We start from the raw sequence: 19,497 nt of genomic DNA, 5'->3' as shown, positions 1-19,497 counted from the left end.
CCTTCTGTTGTGTTCTTTGGAGCTGGGACATTGAAAACTCTGGTGTAACCATTTACCATTTCATAAAACCAGTTTTCTCTCGCGTGAAATCTGATGTTTATAAAGAACTCATCCCCCAACTGAGCTGTTTTATAGAGCTGCTTTGCTGAGGCCATTCCTCGAAGCTTCTGAGTTCTGAAGGAGCTTTCCACATGCACCAGCACAGACTCTCTAATGGGGCTCAAGACGTGAACTCCAACTAAAGGCCATGTCACACCTCGCATTCCTACAGGTCCCCTGCAGTGTGGATTCTCTGATGATATACAAGATGGGACCTCTGGCTGAAGCCCTTACAACATACATCACATATGTAAGGTCTCTCTCCAGTGTGGACCCTCTGATGTGTGTGGAAATGTGAGGCCTGGCTGAAGCCCTTCCCACACTGCTGACACGTATAGGGTTTCTCTCCCGTGTGGACCCTCTGGTGAGCGCTGAGCCCAGCACTCCAACTGAATTCCTTCCCACACTGCTCACACTTAAACGGCTTCTCCCCAGTGTGGATTATCTGATGGACTTGAAGATTGGACCTCTGGCTGAAGGCCTTCCCACAGGTGTCACATTTATATGGTTTCTCTCCAGTGTGGACTCTCTGATGGGCTTGAAGATGTGAAGATTGGCTGAATCGCTTCTGACATGCTTCACATTTGAATGGTTTCTCCCCAGTGTGGACACTCTGATGGGCTTGAAGATTTGAAGCCTGACTGAAGCCCTTCCCACACTCGTCACATTTATAGGGTTTCTCTCCTGTGTGGACTCTCTGATGATTGTGAAGATTCAAACTCCAATTGAAGCGCTTCCCACACACCTCACATTTGTAGGGTTTTTCTCCAGTGTGGACTCTCTGATGGGCTTGAAAATACGAACTCTGACTGAAGCCTTTCCCACACACATTGCATCGAAACGGTTTCTCTCCTGTGTGAACCCTCTGATGGCTCTGGAAACTTGAGGCCGAACTAAAACCTTTTCCACACTCTCCGCATTTATATGGTTTCTCTCCCGTGTGGACTCGTTGGTGACTGTGAAGATTGAAGCTCAAACTGAAGCACTTCCCACACTCATCGCATCTGTACGGTTTCTCCTCCGTGTGGACTCTCTGATGGGTATGAAGATTTGAACTACAACTAAAGCGCTTACCACAGTCTGCACATTTATATGGTTTCTCTCCGGTGTGGATTCTTTCGTGGGCCTGAAGATGTGATCTTTGTGTGAAGCCCTTTCCGCATATCTCGCATTTGTAAGGTTTCTCTCCAGTGTGGACTCTGCAGTGAATATTAAGATCTGTGCTACGACTGAAGCCCTTCCCACAGCTTTCACATCTATAGGGCTTCTCTCCGGTGTGAATAGGCAAGTGAGCATAAAGATGTGAGGTCTGATTAAAGCTCTTCCCACACTCTACGCACGAATAGGGTTTCTCCCCCGTGTGGACTCTCTGATGAGTTTGCAGATTTGAGCTCTGACTAAAACACTTCCCACACTCATGACACCAATAGCGTTTTTTTCTTGCGTGAACATATTGTTGAAGGGGAATGGCTGAGCTATAGCTGGTATCCTCACGTGTACTACAGTTAAGGGACTTCTTTGCCAAGTGTGCCTGCTGATGAACTTCAAGTCTGGAGCTATCACTGAATACTTTTTCACATTCACTACACGGGTAGGTCTTCTGTCCCGTGTGGATTATACTGAGCTGGGCAAGAGATGATACATTTGAGATGTCTTCACCACCATCTTCGTTGCTGTGAGCTTTCTCTCTTTTGTGTACTATATCATCATCATGGTGGTGTGAATTACAACTGAAGATGTTAGCACATGGAGCAAATATACATAACTTGTTTTTCATTGGCATCTGCTTACAACTTCTCTGATAATTCTGTGTCTCGTTCAGATATATGTTACTCCAAGAATCCTGATCTCTCCCTGCTGTAAATGCCTGACTTTCATTAATACTGGAATGATTCTCTATAAGACTCATTATGCAGCTGTCTTCCTGAATGGAGACTTCTGCCCCCACCTGACCAGGGGAATTATGTTGTTTGGGGAACTGAGAAGTCTTTTCTTGAATATGTAGCATGGAGACTTGACTTTTCCTTAATTTACTCACAACATGCCTCCCGATTTGCCAGCACGAAAGCTCTCCCAAAGAAAGGCACCTGACTCCTGCTTCATCAAGAGTCTCCATCTCATTTTCATTCCTGCCTCCTGAAAGAATCAAGGACAGAGTGACATCAGCAAGAAAGCGGGCTAGGAAGCACCAAGTCCTTGCTCCCTCATTGAAATATAAAAAAACAAGATCAGCAAAAATAACTGTGAGGTTTCTGAAAATGGTCAAAGCAAACAAGAGAGCATCCAATTGAGAAAAAGCCACACTTAAAATGCTATTAAATTTGGTACCACCTCTGGCTGAGCATTGATGAGATACATTTAGAACTACAGGTCTAATAGGGTAGGAGGTAGATATCAGCCAGCTGCAGAGCAACATTAAAACATCCCAGGAAGTTTTTAGAAAAGGAGAACCTGACTTTATTGCCTATAAAAATAGTAAATTAAAAGTCTCCTCTTCTTCAGCTATAGCTACTGATTCATAGTAGTATCTGCATAAATCGGCTAAATATATGCCTCAATGACAGCCCTTCACTGTACAACTTGCACACCTGGAATTGGTGTTCAAATTTACTTTCTCAATAACTAGCAAAATAAGTAGAAAATGAATGAAAATATAGAAAACTTGAACAATACTATCAACCAACATCAGAAAACACTCTTCAGGTGCACATGGAACCTATTCCAAAAGATACCATATTCTGGGTCATGAAAGAAGTTGTAACAATTGCAAAAGGACTCAAGTCATACAAGTCATGTTCTAACCACAACTGAATTAAATCAGAATTAACACACTACTAAATAAACTACACCACAAAACAAAGAGACATTATAAAGGGCATTTTGAACTAAATGATAATGGATTTGTGACTTGCTACTAAAAGAGTACTTAAAGGGACATTTATACACAACACAGGTCTCCAAGACACACACACTTAAAGGGATATATTTGAGATATGGGTATGTCATTATACAAACATCATCGAGTGCACTTACAGAAATCTAGCTAGGCTGTATGGTATAGCCTATTGCTCCTAGGCAGCTAACCTGCACAGCATGTTCTTATACTAAATAGTGTAGGTGATTATAATACAACTAGGAGCCCGTTGCACGAAGTTTCGTGCAATAGACTTTTCCTTCACCTGGCTGCCAGCACCAGTTTTCCTCTGGCCACCCGCTGATCAGAGCGCCTCCCGCCAGCACGATCGATCGGCCACCCCGAGAGGAACTCCAATCGGGAGGCGCTCCGATTGGGCTCAGGCAGGTGGCCAGAGGAAAACTGCTGCTGGCGGAAAACTGGTGCCGGCAGCCACGCAATCGGCCACCCCGAGTTCCGCCACCAGCGTCTTCCACAGCGCCAGCCTAAGCAGTGCCGGCTGTTTAAGCCACCCCCCCGAGTTCCACCACCCGCTCCTACCGCCAGCCAATCGGCCACCCTGAGTCCCGCCCCCCGCGCCTCCAGCCGGCCCAATCGTGGGCGTAGCAGAGTGATGGTAATTTGCATATTACCATTTTATTAGGTATGATGGTAAGTATATGTATATCTAAAAATAGACAAGGTACAGTAAAAATATGGTATAAAAAACAGTGTGTATGACTTCCAATCAAGATGGTGGCACAGATAAATGCTGTACTCACCCCCTCCCACAACCACATCAAAATTTAAACTACAGAACAACCATCATTCAGAACCACCTGAAATCTGGCTGAATGGAAGTACGACAACAAGGCAATTAAAGAAGCAGCCACATCGAGACTGGTAGGAAGGGCATGCATCCCCACTCAACCACCTCCACAAGCAACACACTCAAGGGGCTGACGCGGCGTGGCGGGCACAAGATCCCTGCTGAGGCAAGTCCATCTATGGGTGGATCCCTGCATAGCTGATACTCCTTGGAGATCTGAGGTCGGAGGTACAGAGATCAGTGGTTGCAGCCAGTCTTTGCAGCTGATCAGCCTGGGGGTAAACCCCTCCCACTGATGTGCCAATAGTAATCAAGACTCAACTACAAGAGGAAGGTGTATACAGCCCACATGGTGGGCACACCTCAAGGGCCTACCGTGGGCAATTGAGGCCGCTGCTCCATTGGACTCTACAGAACACCTAATACACAGGCCACTCAACCAAGTGAGGTGAACAGAGCAGCTCTATCTAATACATAGAAACAGACAGGAAGGCTGCCAAAATGAGGAGACAAAGCAACATGTCCCAAATGAAGGAACAGACTAGAACTCCAGAAAGAGAATGAAACAAGCAATCTACTAGATGCAGAATTCAAAACCCTAGTGAGAACCTCAACAGCATAAAAAAGCACCAGTCAGAAATGAAGGATACACTAACTGAAATGAATAATTTACAGGGCCCAGCCTGCATGGCTCAGTGGTTGAGTGGTGACCTATGAACCCAGAGGTCACGATTCAATTCCTGGTGAGGGCATATGCCAGGTTGTGTGCTTGATCCCCAACGGGGGGTGTGGAGGAGGCAGCCAATCAAAGATTCTCTCTCATCATTGATGTCTCTCTCCCTCTCCCTTCCTCTGAAATAAAAATATATTTAAAAAAAAAAATGAAGTTGGACCCTTCCTTACACTACATACAACTCAGCCCTTGCTGGTTTGGCTCAGTGGATAGAGTGGCAGCCTGCAAACTGAAGGGTCCCGGGTTCGATTCCAGTCAAGGGCACATGCCCAGGTTGTAGGTTTGGTTCCCAGTGGGGGCCGTGCAGGAGGCAGCCAATCAGTGATTCTCATCATTGATGTTTCTATCTCTCCCTCTCCCTCTCTGAAATCAATAAAAATATATTTTTTTTAAAAAGCAAATATTAGCACAAAATGCATCAAAGACCTAAACATAAGAGCTAAAACTATAAAACTCACCTGGCAGGCATGGCTCAGTGGTTGAGTGTGGACCTATGAACCAGGAGCTCATGGTTCAATTCCCAGTCAGGGCACATGCCCAGGTTGCGGGCTTGATTCCCAGTGGGGGGCGTGCAGGAGGCAACTGATGAATGATTCTCTCTCATCATTGATGTTTCTCTCTCTCCCTCTCCCTTCCTCCCTGAAATCAATAAAGATATATTTTAAAAATAATAAAAAGTAAAAAAAAAAATTTTAAAAATTGATTCAACAATGAGCAAAATATATGGGGGAATTCTTTGTGAAATGTATGATTGTCTGACCACCATGCCGTACACCTGAAACTAATACAAAATAATATTGCATGTAAATTGTAATTAGAAAAAAATGAGCACCAGACTTGAATAGACATTTCCCTAAAGATGTACAAATGACCAATAGGTACATGAAAAGATGCTCAACATCACTAATCATTAAAGAAATGAAAAACAAAACAATGAGTTACCACTTCATACCCATTAAGATGGCTACTATATACAACAAGGCGATGGGGGAGGGAGAGACCAGTATTGGTGAGGATGCGGCAAATTGGAACCCTTGTGCATCGCTGGTGGGAAGGTAAGTCCTACACCTACTGTGGAAAACAGTATGGAGGTTCCTCAAAAATTAAAAACAGAATTACCATATGACCCAGCAATACTACGGGTATATACACAAAAGAAAGGAAAGCAGGAATTTGAGCAGATATCTGTACACCCTTATTTACAGCAGCAGCATTCATAATAACCAGAAGGAAATTAAAACAATTCCATTTACAACAGCATCAAGAAGAATAAAATACTTGGGAACTGAGTATTAGACAAACCCAAATGTCCATCAATGGATGAAAAAAAAAATGTGGAATATGCATTCAATACAATATTATTTAGCCTTAAAAAAGAAATTCAGACACATGCTACAATATGATATTACAATACTGAAGATGTTACACTAAATGAAATAAACTAGACCCAAAAGTAGCACAAATACTAGCCCTGGCCAGGTAGCTCAGTTGGTTAGAACGCCATCTGATACACCAAGGTCGCAGGTTCAATCCCTGGTTAGGGCACATACAAGAAGCAGGCAATGAATGCATGGATGGGTGGAACAAAACAAAAAAAGTACAACTACTGTATGATTCCACTTATAATGAGGTACATCGGACAGTCAAATATATACAGACAGACAGAAAGTAGACCAGTGGTTACTGAGACTGGGGAGAAGGGAGAATGGGAAGTCACTGTTTAATGAATACAGAGATTCAATTTGGGAAAAAGTTCTGGAGATGAATAGCACTGATGGCTGCATAACAATATCAATGTACTTAATACTATTGAACTGTACACTTAAAAAGGTTAAAATGATAAATTTTATTTTATGTATATTTTACCACAATACACACACACACACACGTCTAGTAGTGTTTTAATGCTTAAACTCAAATTAATGCGAGTTAAAGATGTGGATAATAAAGGGAAGACAGTATTTTATTTTACTTTTTTTTTTATATATATATATATAACCTATTTTATTGATTTTATACAGAGAGGAAGGGAGAGGGATACAGAGTTAGAAACATCGATCAGCTGCCTCTTGCACACTCCCTACTGGGGGATGTGCCCACAACCAAGGTACATGCCTTTGACTGAAATCGAACCTGGGACCCTTCAGTCCGCAGGCCGATGCTCTACCCACTGAGCCAAACCGGTCAGGGCTTTATTTTACTTTTAAAATATTTTTTTATTGATTTGAGATACAGGAAGGGAGAGGGAGAGAGAGAAACATCGTTGTGAGAAACATCAAGAGGTTGCTTCCCAGTCTGGGGATCGAGCCAACAACTGGGGTATGTGCCCTGACTGGGAATCGAACTGGCAGGATGACACTCAACCAAATACGAGTCACACCGGCCAGGGTGGGGCACGGCCAGTGGAGCAGTCACGGGACTTGGATGAAATGACTTCTGAGCAGAGACGTGAAGGAGTAAGAGTGGTTGGGGTTTATGGGAAAGCAGTGTTCCAGCCAGAGGAAAGAAAGTAAGAGGTCCTGATGCAGAAGCATAATCGCCAAATGTTAGGAACAAGCAAAGCCGGCAGCATCAAGGGAGGGAAATGGAAGGAGAAAAATGCACAGTGGTACAGCCAGGTGAACGGGCCGACACTACAGGGCCTCCCTGCCCCTTAAATACTTTGGGTCTTGTTCTGAGGGAAATGGAAAGCCAGTGGAGGTTGTGAAGCAGAGGAGAGACATGATGTGATTGATGTTTGTCTGTTTTTTATTTATTGAGAGAGAGAGAGAGAGAGAGACATCAATCTGTTTTCCACTCCTTTAGGCATTCATTGGCTGATTCTTATATATGCCCGGACCTGGGATTGAACCTGTGACCTTGGTGTTTCCGGACGATGCTCTAACCAACTGAGCTACCTGGCCAGGGTGTGTGACTGGTGTTTTCAGAGGGTCTCTGAGGTCGCTGTGTGGAGAACGGATCACCCAGAAGAGAGACAGAATAACGGGCTCTTACCTGCAAGGACTCTGGCTGCACAGTTCTCCGCTGAATGCCCGCCTCTTTGAGTTTGTATCTCCATCGTCCAAAGCTTCTCCTCTCTCTCCAACTGGGATATCACATCTGGTTTAGAGGACAGGTGCCCTGTGAAAAGACAAGATCTAAGTGGGATATTAAAGGTAAAAAGCACCAAAAAAAACTGGGGTTCCAATCCTATGATAGAGGGCTCTATCCCTCCTCCAAAACAGTGTTTATCAAACATTTTGATGCAACTTACTAAAATAATTTCATGACTCACCAATGGGTCATGACCCACAGGTTTAATAAAAGATATACGAGCCCTGGCCGGTGGAGCGTCGTCCTGTACGGGTTCGATTCTCGGTCAGGGCATTACCAAGATTGTGCATACGGGGGTGGGGAGGGTGCAACCGACGTTTCTCTCCTCTCTCCCTCTTGCTTCTTCTCTCTCTAAAATCAATAAAAACATGTCCTCTGGTAAGGATTAAAAAAAAGATATGTGAAATAAGGAGCCAGGTACAGACAAGCTCAACTGTTCATTTACAGTTAATTTACAAAAGACAAGTGTTTGCCTTGGAACAGACTAGAAACCTCTTGTCCCTACGTTCCAAATGGACTGGAAAACTGGTCTCTACGGGGTCCTGAAGCCTTGGAGCAGTGGGCAGAGGCCAGGGATGCCAGCAAACCTCCTAAAAAGCACAGGACAGCCCCACCGTAATTATCTGGCCCAATGGCAACCGTGTCACTGAGAAACCAGCTCAACGGACGAAGCCACGTTACAGAGGGCACCGTCCTCACCCACTGAGACCAGGTTCCGGAAGTTCTCCAGGGTCACGTCTCGGTACAGCTTCCTCTGGGACGGGTCCAGCAGCCCCAGCTCCTCCTCCGTGAAGACCACAGCCACGTCCTTGAACGTCACCGGCTCCTACAGCACCGAACACATGGAACCTCTGTTTCACATCTGGGAGGAGGGCAGCCCTGAGAAGGTGCCTCTAAGGGACCCGAATACCTCGTTTTAGTAGAGTTTCTCCTCCTCCCCTTCCACAATCACACCATAAAGGGAGGGAGAGGAAGAAACTCAGAGAAACATGAAAAAATCTTGTGCACATTTAACACGGTGCCCTTTGTGTCATTAAATGAAGCCTCTAGAGCCCGGGCTGGGTAGCTCCGTTGGTTAGAGCATCGTCCCAAAAAGCCAAGGTTGCAGGTTCAATCCCTGGTCAAGGCACATACAAGAATCAACCAATGAGGAGTGCATAAAGGAGTGGAACAGCCGAAACCGGTTTGGCTCAGTGGATAGAGCGTCGGTCTGCGGACTGAAGGTTCCCAGGTTCGATTCCGGTCAAGGGCATGTACCTTGGTTGCAGGCACATCCCCAGTAGGGAGGTGTGCAGGAGGCAGCTGATTGATGTTTCTCTCTCATCGATGTTTCTAACTCTCTATCCCTCTCCCTTCCTCTCTGTAAAAAATCAATAAAATATATTTAAAAAAAAAAAAAAGAAGTGGAACAGCAAGTTGATGTTTCTCTCTCTCTCTCTCTCTCTCTCATAATAAATAAATAAATAAGCCTCTAGAACAGTCACTGTTAAATCATGGCATGCACATGTCTTACAATTAGACGGACAGTGCCAGATACTGTACGAAACGGAGTTAATTTAGACTCCACAGCACGTAACCGTGCCTCTCTCCTTCCCTCCCTGGGCAGTACCACTATTTCGTCAACGTCTGCCAGTCGCACAGGCTTCCAGGACCCCTAGGAGCAGGTGTGTAATCCATTCTGTCCTCGGGAACATGCTGTGTCTGCCAACTGCAGCGGCATTCCTGGCAAGGTTAAGGGCACAGGCTCCGGAGACGGACTGCCTCGGTTCACACGCCACGGCTCCGTCCACCACTAGCTCTGCCACCCTGGGCCAGTCACCTAACGTCTCTGCCTCCGTTCCGCGTGTGTGACGGGCCATCGCAGGGCACGGGGAAGGGTTCGGTGAGAACACGTACAGGATGTAGGACGGTGCCTGACACAGGAAGTTCACGATAAACGCCAGCCACCACCATTATTACTCTCAGTAGTCAGGGCTGCCAGGTGTTTCATCAAAGTGATGATCTAGAATATGCTTAACCATGCCAAATAACGAAATAATGCAGTAATTTAAACTTTTAAATGATTGATAATGCTGCACACAACGTATTTTTACATAGATCTCAGCCAGCTGGTCTGGTCTTCCCTTAGGATAAGTTCCAACAAGTGGCCATTGTGTTGCCAAAAAATTTGCACCTTTGTTTTGCTAGTATAAGCCCTAGTGCAACTAGTTAAAGCAGGCGTCCTCAATTATCCCAATTAACTTTTCCTGTGAGAGATTAAAAGTGCTCTGATTCTCCATACTCCAGCCAAAACTCAACCTTATTTTTTAAATCTTGGGTAATTCAGTAAATGACAAAAACAGTTTTTTAAAATTTGCATTTATTTAACTTTTTAAGAAGATTATCTTTGGCGCTAGCTGGTTTGACTCAGTGGATAAAGCATCAGCCTGTGGAATGAAGGGTCCTGGGTTCAATTCGTCAAGGGCACATGCCGGGTTGTGGGCTCAATCCCCAGTGAGGGGGGGCATGCAGGAGGCAGCCAGTCAATGATTCTCTCTCATCATTGATGTTTCTATCTCTCCCTTCCTCTCTGAAATCAATTAAAAAAAAAAAAAAAAAAAAGCACATCTTTGGATATTTTTTTACATATTGCCTGTTCATTTCATTTGCTCATATCCTCATGCATGAGGAAGATTCCTATTGCGAATATTAAGCCTTTTTCTTGCATTTATAAATCCTCAGCTTCACCCCCCACTCCTATTTGTCTCATAACTTTGTGTATATCGTTTTTCTTTTTCTTCATATTTTCAAAAATTGATTTCAGAGAGGAAGGGAGAGGGGAGAGTGATAGAAACATTGATGAGAGAGAAAATCGATCGGCTGCCTCCTGCACAGCCCCTATTGGGGATGGATCCTACAACCCAGGCATGTGCCCTGACAGGGAATCGAACTGTGACCTCCTGGTTCATGGGGTGACCTCCTCATGCATGGGTCAATGCTCAACCACTGAGCCACACTGGCCGGGCTTTTATTCTTTTCCAATCCTCACCTGAGAACGTGCTTAGAGAAAGGAATGGAGAGAGAGGGAGAGGGAGAAGAGGACTGGAGATGGAGAGAGAGAGAGAAACAACAACGTGAGAAGCATTTACTGCTTGCCTTCCGTACATGCCCTGACCAGGGATCGAACCTGTAAACTGGGCACGTGCCCTGACCTGGAATCAAACCGGTGCACAGGACGATGCTCAACCAACTGAGATACTCCAGCTGGCCCATGGCATTTTCCTTTGTGGAAATTAAAATTACTTATCTGAAGACTTTGCTCATCTCTGTGTTTCATGTGACTGTAGTCAGAGCATCTATGTACTGAACAACCCGTTGACACGTGGGGAAGAGACAGGTGCTAAGAAAGCTGCCCCAAGGGAGGGGCAATGTTACTTTTGGAGACCTTCATCCACCAGGCATGCCAGGTTTACACGCAGCGTGGCCTCGGGCCCCTCAATAAAGCAGTCTCATTTTGTCTGGGTCTCTCCATTTACCTTACTTGGATTCCTGAAACTCCTGGCTCAGGTGACTGAACCTTTAGAGTGTAAAGAGAATTTAAACAGATCCACTTCAGAATGGAATCGGAGCAGCCATCCAGAGGAACTGCTTTGCAAGTTTTACTTCTCAAGCCTTTGGAACGTCACAGCTAGGCAAAGTAACCTTTGCACTGGGCCACGCGCAGCATTGCATCTCAAACAACTGTTTGCAAAGCTAGCAGGAAAGCAGACATTCTTCATTTTTATTGATTTGAGAGAGAGAAACATTGCTTTGTTGTTCCACTTATTTATACATTCATTAGCTGCTTCCCATATGTGCCCCGACTAGGGACTGAACTCAAAACCTCAGTGTATCGGGACTACACTCTCACCACCTGAACTAACTGGCCAGCCCAGACATTCCTTAGAATTAGCAGCACTGCGTTATCCTATCTGCACCTATAGAAATCTATCCTTAGCTTATTAACACCCATAGAAATTCCTTCCTTCTATTCATGTAATTACTCCCCGTCCTTTCTCATAAACACCCCTTCCCTTGGTCCCCTAATGGGAACAATATTTGGGATTCTGCCTGAATCTCTGCTCCCCCAATACCTATTCCTTTGGGATCTCAAATGTAAGTTTGTTGCCTCTCACTTTGGCCTTTTATTTTTAGGTTAACAGGTGTCAGCTGGGGTCTGAGTGGACTTCAGTAGGCATGTGAATGTTCACAAATGTGTTTATGTTAAAATACGAACAAGCCCTGGCCAGGCAGCTCAGTTGGTTAAAGTCCTCCCCCCCCTCCTACCTCCCCCCTACACTATGGTTGCAGGTTCAATCCCCAATCGGGGCAGACACAAGAATCAACCAATGAATGCATAAATAAGTGGAACAACAAATTGATGTTTTCTCTCTCCCCTTCTCTCTCTAAAATCAATCAATAAAAATAAAATGCGAACAAGACCATCTATATCCTCACACAGCTATTCCACAGAATAAAGGTCTGGCAAGTCCCTGGTGGTGCTAGACCAAGGATATACTTCTTGGTAAAATATGCTAACATGTCAATGAAAAAAACAACAACAAAACAACAACAGAAACTATAATGCATACATGGTTAACTTAGAATTAAAGTCTGTGCTTTGAGGGCTTCGGAAAAAGGAAATCACTTTGACATCGCAAAGGTGTGTTATTGCAGATGCAAAAAGACAGTAGACAGGCTCAATTAAGGTAAAGATTTTGTCAGGGAAGAGTCTAGCCTAGGACAAGACTACCTGCCATAAACTGCTTTTAGTTAAAAGGTCTTAATTTTAGGGAGACCATCCTTTGTGGTTACTTTCAGTCTCTGAGTTTTTAAGGCTGCCATGCAGGCCTCCCCTGAGCTTGTCAGGTTTAGTATGTGGCCTCTTTTCGTCTGCACCTAATATTTCCCCCCTATTTTTGTGCTTTATGAATTTTACCATTTTAAAGTTGTTTGCAATGACAGTTTCCCAACATAAAACCTTTCTTCCCAAACAGAGAGTCTGAGAATTCAATTTTTTTCTCTCTCCTTAAAGTTGTAGGGTCTGTTTTCTGATACATGGTGCCTCACATTTTGTGGAAAAAAATGTCTAAAGTATGGCTTGATGCAACCAAGTCCAGATGATACTGAACTCAGAGAAAAGAATTTTAGTTGTTTTCAAACAAGAAGAGCTACAAAGTTTCAATTATAGAAGATAAATAAATTCCAACAAAATGGCGGCAGCCACGGAGCTGGAGAGAGCAGGAGGCTTGAGTTGCCCTCAGCGAAGGAGGAAGCCAAGCTTCCGCAGCCCTGGCCTGCCTTGGCCTCCACTCAAGGCTACAAAGTTTCAATTATAGAAGATAAATAAATCCCAACAAAAATGGCTGCAGTCACAGAGCAAGCAGGAGGCTTGGCTCCACTCAAGGTTACAAAGTTTCAACTATAGAAGATAAATAAATCCCAGATACCAGGGCATCCACTTGGGTCTCCGGGGGGTGTGGCTGGCCTGCAAACCACCACAGGCCCCTCACCCAACCGGCCCATGCCCCAAGGGAATCCCAACCCTGATTCGGGACACCCTTCAGGGCAAACCAGCTAGCCCCCACCCGTGCACCAGGCCTCTATCCTATATAATAAAATAGTAATATGCAAATTGACCATCACTCCAACACACAAGATGGCTGCCACAAGATGGCCAGCAGAGGAGGGCAGTTGGAAGGGACCAGGCTGCAAGGGAGGGCAGTTAGGGGTGACCAACTGACAGAGGAGGGAAGTTGGGGGCGACCGAGCCTGCAGGGAAGGGCAGTTGGGGAGGACCCAGCCCTGCAGCGGAGAGCAGTTGAGGGGGACCAGGCCTGCAGGGAAGGGCAGTTAGTGGTGACCAGGACTGCAGGGGAGGGCAGTTAGGGGTGACCAGGCCTGCAGGGGAGGGCAGTTAGGGACAAACAGGTTGGCAGGGGAGCAGTTAGGCATCAATCAGGCTGGCAGGGGAGTGGTTAGGGGGTGATCAGGCTGGCAGGCAGAAGGGGTTAGGGGCAATCAGGAAGGCAGGCAGGCGAGCAATTGGGAGCCAGCAGTCCTGGATTGTTTAGGCCTGATTCTAAACCGGCAGTCGGACATCCTCTGAGGGGTCCCAGATTGGAGAGGGTGCAGGCTGGGCTGAGGGGACACACACACACACACACACACACACACAGTGCACAAATTTCGTGCACCGGGCCTCTAGTTTGGAAATAAGCAAAAAGCAAGAGCCTGACATACAACAATTTGTCAAGTGCCTTTGGTTCCCTTTTACCCTTCCCAGGCAGAAATGTGTGTCCGACCTTGTGAAATGAGATGTCATTTTAAGAAACAGAAAGGCAGATCCAACTCACCTTGAACTTGATCATTTTTCTCCTCTTCCTTTTGAGGAAAGGCAGAGTTCTGGGAAGGCAAAACTGGGGAAGGGAAAGACATCATGAGAGAATGTTAGGGATGCTGCCAGTCCACAGGGCACTTCATAGGAGCACAAAGTGGTGCCCCTTCTCTAGGCAGAGGCAGTGACCCCGAAGCTTAGTGGGAAAAGGGGCGGGACTCCAGCTTCCCGGGGGGCCCCAGCCAGCTGCCATTGTTCATCAACATTACTCAAAACAGTCCTACCCCAAGTGCGTCTTGACGCTTCCAGAGTATTCCTGAACCTGGGTATCAGAGGAAATGCAAGGCAAGCAGGCAGGCAGTATCACTTAATGGGGCCAAAATGCCTGGGTTCAAATTCTGGCATGTCTATGTATTACTTTCTACTCATCAGCAGTGTAAATCTTGAGCAAGTCATTTGTCTCTCTGTGCCTCCTTCCAGTCACCTATAAGTGGGGATAATAACAATGCCAGCATTCCCTGTTTCTTGCAGCTAAAGACAAGCAGTAGTTTAGGATTCAAAAAACTGTCCTTGAGAATGTGATTTTCAAAGAGAGAGAGAGAGAGAGAGAGAGAGAGAGAGAGAGGAGAGAGAGAGAGAGAGAGAGAGAGAGAGAGAGAGAGAGAGGGAGAGGGAGAGAGAGAGAATGAGAATGTGACTTTCCAGAAAATTCTTTTAAGAAACCCAGAATTCAGAGATGATTGTTCTGTCCCATGAGTTATCATTACCCTTGGAAAAATCTAATTCTGACTGGTTGTCTCACAGATAATTCCTTTTGTTAGTAATGACAGTTAAATTGCCACGGATTTTCTTCTCCTAACAGGTATAATTACTTGCAAATGTTATGAAGCTGGAAGAGTCTAGACGAAGTTTCTTCTCCCATATGCAAGAAGGTAAATAATGACTAATAAAAACCTAAGCCTAATAAATCCTGTTGCATTTAAATCAACAACACGGGCTCATTACACAGCATTGCCCACTTATTAAGGCCCTGACGCACGTGTGGTGAGGCACTCTGCAAAGCCGAGGTCACGACTGTTGCCTTGCAATTCAGATGCATGTTGTTAACACTATTTTTCTCTCCAATTGCACGACTGTCTCCACAGAGGGCTTGCTCCAGGACCGGCTGAAGCTCACTCTCCTTCCTAAACAAGAGGCTAGAAAGGGTCCAGGTGCAGAAACAACAACCCACATCCAGGCATCATCAGTGAGCTCCGCTCCATCCCGGGCTCACAGAATCTCCCGAATAACAGGGCGCCTTTCTGAGTATTACAGTCGAATTTATGGTTAGCCGCCAACATTTTACTATGCACGAGGCACTATTTTTAAGCTTCTTACATACAACCTCACTTAATTCCCACAAGAACACCATTGGAAAGAAGTAACCCTTTTTTTGCCGTGAGGAAACTGAGGCAAGGAGAGATCCAGGAACTCGCCCAATATTTCACCGAGAGAAGGAGGCAGAGCTGGCTGGCGGGCCCTGCAGGGAGGACCTGGGGGAGCAGAGAGAGCGGGAGACCCTCAAACTCCAGTTACCACGCAAGCCCGCCCCCGACTCGGGAGGCTCAGCTGAGCGGATGCTCACCGCCGCCGCCTCCACGTCCGCCCTCTGCCGCTGGCCGCGGCTTCCCTTCCTCCGGAGGGAAGACCAAGTGCCTGCTCACCCCGCACCAAGGCAAAGAAGGTTCGGAGAGAGCGCCCGGACGCGGAGTTAACTCACCTAACTGCGAGAATCTCTGCCCCAACCTCGCCTTCCTAGAGCGGAAGTGCCTCAGTCTACACACCGTTCCCGAACTACACTTCCCAGAATTCCCAGGAGGAAGCGCCTAGTTTTCACGCACTCCCGAACTACGTTTCCCAGAATGCAGCTCGCAGGACCACTCTTCCCACCCGTTAGCTTGTTTTGAGTAGAGGGGATTCCGATTGAGTCACCTATCTGGCGCTTAACTGTTAGATTACTTTTTGCTTTATTCATTTCTTAAAACTTACGAGAAGATAATTGTGGATTTTAAAAAATGCGGCCACATAAAAGAAAAAAGCGAAGACATGGTAATGACAGCTGTGTGGGAGGGTAGCTAAGAATGTAGGAAGTCTCACTCATTCAGTGACCAAACTGTGCAAGCCAGGAGTGGAGGGAGGGAGGGGGAGTGTAGAATAGTGTTTAATTCCTTTAGCCCCTCTAATCCAAAGGCAGCTAAGATTTCTTGATATGTTTTGCTGAATGAAATCATTCAAATATGCTAAGAATTTACAAAATGGCAATACAAGTATTGATTAGGCTGTAATAGAGAAAAACCTTGAATTTTTAAAAAAAATTAGTTGTTACCGCAAACAAAAGCAGCTCCATTGCAGGTAATTTTAAGAAAATATTGTGATGTGTGCATATATAATATCCTGAATTGTTTTCTAATTTGGGTTTGGCTTCAGACATTTCATTACATACTTCTGATATCCTCCTAAATAATAAAAGGGTAATATGCAAATAGACTGATTGGCAGAACAACCAAACAACCAATCAAAGTGTAATATGCTAATGATATGTTAAGGCTTCTCAACAGCTCGCTATGATGTGCACTGACCACCAGGGGACAGATGCTCCGACTGGTAGGTTAGCTTACTGCTGGGGTCCAGCCGATCAGGACTGAGATGGGCGGGACACACCCTGGAGCCCTCCTGCAGACCCTCCCTGGCTCGATTGTGCGCCGGTGAGGTCCCTCCGCCTGGCCTGTGCCCTCTCACAATCCGGGACCCCTCAGGGGATGTCAGAGAGCTGGTTTCAGCCCAATCCCGCAGGCCACTCCCCCTGGAAGGGCACCAGACACAGGGTTCAGGGCTGGCAAGTGCTGCTACAGCAGCACGAGCCTCTCCCAATTGGGACTGATTGGGTATGAGCCTGCAGCAGGCACAGTGGGGCCAGGATGAGCGGAAGCGGCAGGTAGGAACTGCAGGCAGTGTTTGACTGCAGGTTTCAGCCCAATCCCTACAGGCCACCTAGTGGGAACCCACCCATGCATGAATTCATGCACTGGGCCTCTAGTCTATATATATAAGGCTAATATGCAAAGTGTCCCCTCTGGAGTTCAACTGGGAGACTGGGAGTTTGATCACTCACTATGACATGTGCTGACCACCAGGGGGCGTCGAAGAACAAAGGGAGGCCCGGCAGCCAGCAGCCAGGGTAGGGAGGCCCTGGCCAACAGCCGGAAGGCCCCAATAGGCCCTGATCACCGGCCAGGCCTAGGGACCCTACCATGCACGAATTTTGTGCACCGGGCCTCTGGTATATTAAATAAAGTGTCTTGTGATTAAATAAGACAAGTGAAACCAGGAAGCCATGATTTATCTCCTAGGAAGAAAATATATTTTGTAGCTTTTTATTATAAGAGTTCAAAAATAGACAAAAGTAGGAGAATAATAAAATGGACCCAATATACTCCTATCCCAAATTCAAGTTAATATGGTTTTACCATTAATCTATCACTATTTTTTTTTTTACTTACAGTACAATTTTAAAACAAATCTGACATCTTTTCAGCCGCAAATACTTTGCTTAATATATTTTTAAAAGGAGTAGCCGAAACCAGTTTGGCTCAGTGGATAGAGCGTCAGCCTGTGGACTAAGGGGTCCCAGGTTCGATTCCGGTCAAGGGCACGTGCCTTGGTTGCGGGCACATCCCCAGTGGGAGGTGAGCAGGAGGAAGCTGATAGATGTTTGTTGGGTTAATTTGCATGCTCACTCCTGATTGGCTGGTGGGTATCACAAAGGTACAGTCAATTTGCATATTTCTCTTTTATTAGTGTAGATTACTTTATGATTTTCAGATGGGTAAGCATATTTGATATTTTTAAAAGTTTTTTTAATTTTAATTGATTTTAGAGATCCAGGAAGGGAAATATTGATTTGTTGTTCCAGTTATTTATGCCTTCATTGGTTGCTTTTTAAAAAATCCTCACCCAAGAATAAATAAATAAATAAATAAATAAATAAATAAATAAATAAAAAATGCTCACCCAAGGATTTTTCCCATTGATTTTTAAAGCAAGTGGGAGTAAAGGGAGAGAAAAAGGGAAAAGAGAAACATGATGTGAAAAACATTAATTGGTTGTCTCCTGCATGTACCCGACTGGGGTTGGGGATCAAATCTGCAACCAAGGTACATGACTTGACTGGGAATCAAACCCAGGACATTACAGGACACAGGATGAGACTCTAACCCACTGAGCCATACTGGCCAGACAGCTGGCTTTCTTGTATTTGTCCTGAAAGGGGATTGAGCCCACAACCTTGGCTTATGGGGACGACACTCTAACCAACTGAGCTACCTGGCCAGAGTACATATTTGACATATATTGTGTGACTAACTCTTCTCTAACAAGCTTATACTTTTCATTCCCATCAACAATATACATTGTTCTTGAAGAGACCAAGAAGTAAAAGGCAATCATATCCTCATAATCAATGTATTTGATTAAATGTTTCTAAAATTCAATATTTTTCCTTTCTTTGTGTGAGTGGGAGAAGTATGGGGATGGAAAACTTGACAAAATTAATGTCCTCCAAACTCATTACAGATCCTGCCTAAGGAGGTTAAATTGAATAAAGGCTGTAACTCAGAAGCCAGTCAGATCAAAGGGCTTTGATGGAAAGATGGAGATTTAAAACAAACACTGTAATTTTGACATTTATTAAGAAAGTATTTTTCATTAGTAACCATTTCTGACATTTTCTAAATATTACAGTAAAATTCTGCCTTAACACACAGGCAGGAGTAAAAATTCAATTATGTAAAATGCAGTGTTCCATTTTTGCAAAGTTAACCAGAAACATTATCAGTTTGCACTGTCACTTAAAGTGCACATATGTACATACTGGCACACACACGCGCGCGCGCGCGCGCACACACACACACACACAGCTAAAATTTAAACTGATAGTATATAAAAGCAACCAGATGGTAAGAAATTCAGTTCATCCCTACTTAAGATAGCATATAGGACAGAAATAAATCCTAACAGGGTTATAACCAAATTCATGTCATTTCAGATTGAAATGCTACTTGATGTTCCATGTTTCAAATACTTGATTATATTAAGGTTACTTGCAGTCTTCCAAATACATCTTTTTTTGTGTGCAGGGGGTGGGGGTGGGGGGAGAATGAGCTTAATAAAAATTTCAATACACACTTTGTCATTTAGCAAAAAGTACTGAGCACCTACATTGAGTTAGGCAGTGAATGAAGCTCCTCCCCTCAAGCTTACATTCTAGTGGATATGGATTTAGGCATGCTCATCATTGTACTTTTGTTAAATTCCTGACCGTACTTTATAAGCCCTAGTGCAACTAGTTAAAGCAGGCGTCCTCAAACTACGGCACACGGGCCACATGCGGGTGTTTTTGCCGTTTTGTTTTTACTTCAAAATAAGATATGTGCAGTGTGCATAGGAATTTGTTCATA

The 19,497-nt window shown here is 45.0% G+C and overlaps 1 protein-coding gene across 1 annotated transcript; it reads right to left on the bottom strand.

The window, feature by feature from the left end:
* LOC103301410 (zinc finger protein 235-like) lies at nt 1–15,780 on the bottom strand. Its single transcript, XM_054710923.1, has 5 exons — nt 15,762–15,780; nt 14,022–14,084; nt 8,347–8,473; nt 7,570–7,674; nt 1–2,232 (listed from the first exon to the last, which is right to left on the bottom strand). The coding sequence occupies exons 2-5, from the start codon at nt 14,034–14,036 to the stop codon at nt 266–268; spliced, it is 2,214 nt and encodes a 737-aa protein (XP_054566898.1). The 5' UTR covers nt 14,037–14,084; nt 15,762–15,780; the 3' UTR covers nt 1–265.
* Between the last annotated feature and the right edge of the window lie 3,717 nt (nt 15,781–19,497).

This window comes from Eptesicus fuscus, chromosome 21, assembly GCF_027574615.1.
Source record: "Eptesicus fuscus isolate TK198812 chromosome 21, DD_ASM_mEF_20220401, whole genome shotgun sequence".
Classification (NCBI taxonomy): Eukaryota; Metazoa; Chordata; class Mammalia; order Chiroptera; family Vespertilionidae; genus Eptesicus; species Eptesicus fuscus.
The sequence above is the reverse complement of the archived record's forward strand: the minus strand, read 5'-3'. Positions and strand labels throughout refer to the sequence as shown.

Coding starts and splice junctions, on each gene's coding strand:
- LOC103301410 (XM_054710923.1), bottom strand. Junction 7,675..8,346: donor CCGGAACCTGGTCTCAGTGG/GTGAGGACGGTG, acceptor GTCTTTTCACAG/GGCACCTGTCCTCTAAACCA. Junction 2,233..7,569: donor CGGGCATTCAGCGGAGAACT/GTGCAGCCAGAG, acceptor TTCTTTCAGGAG/GCAGGAATGAAAATGAGATG.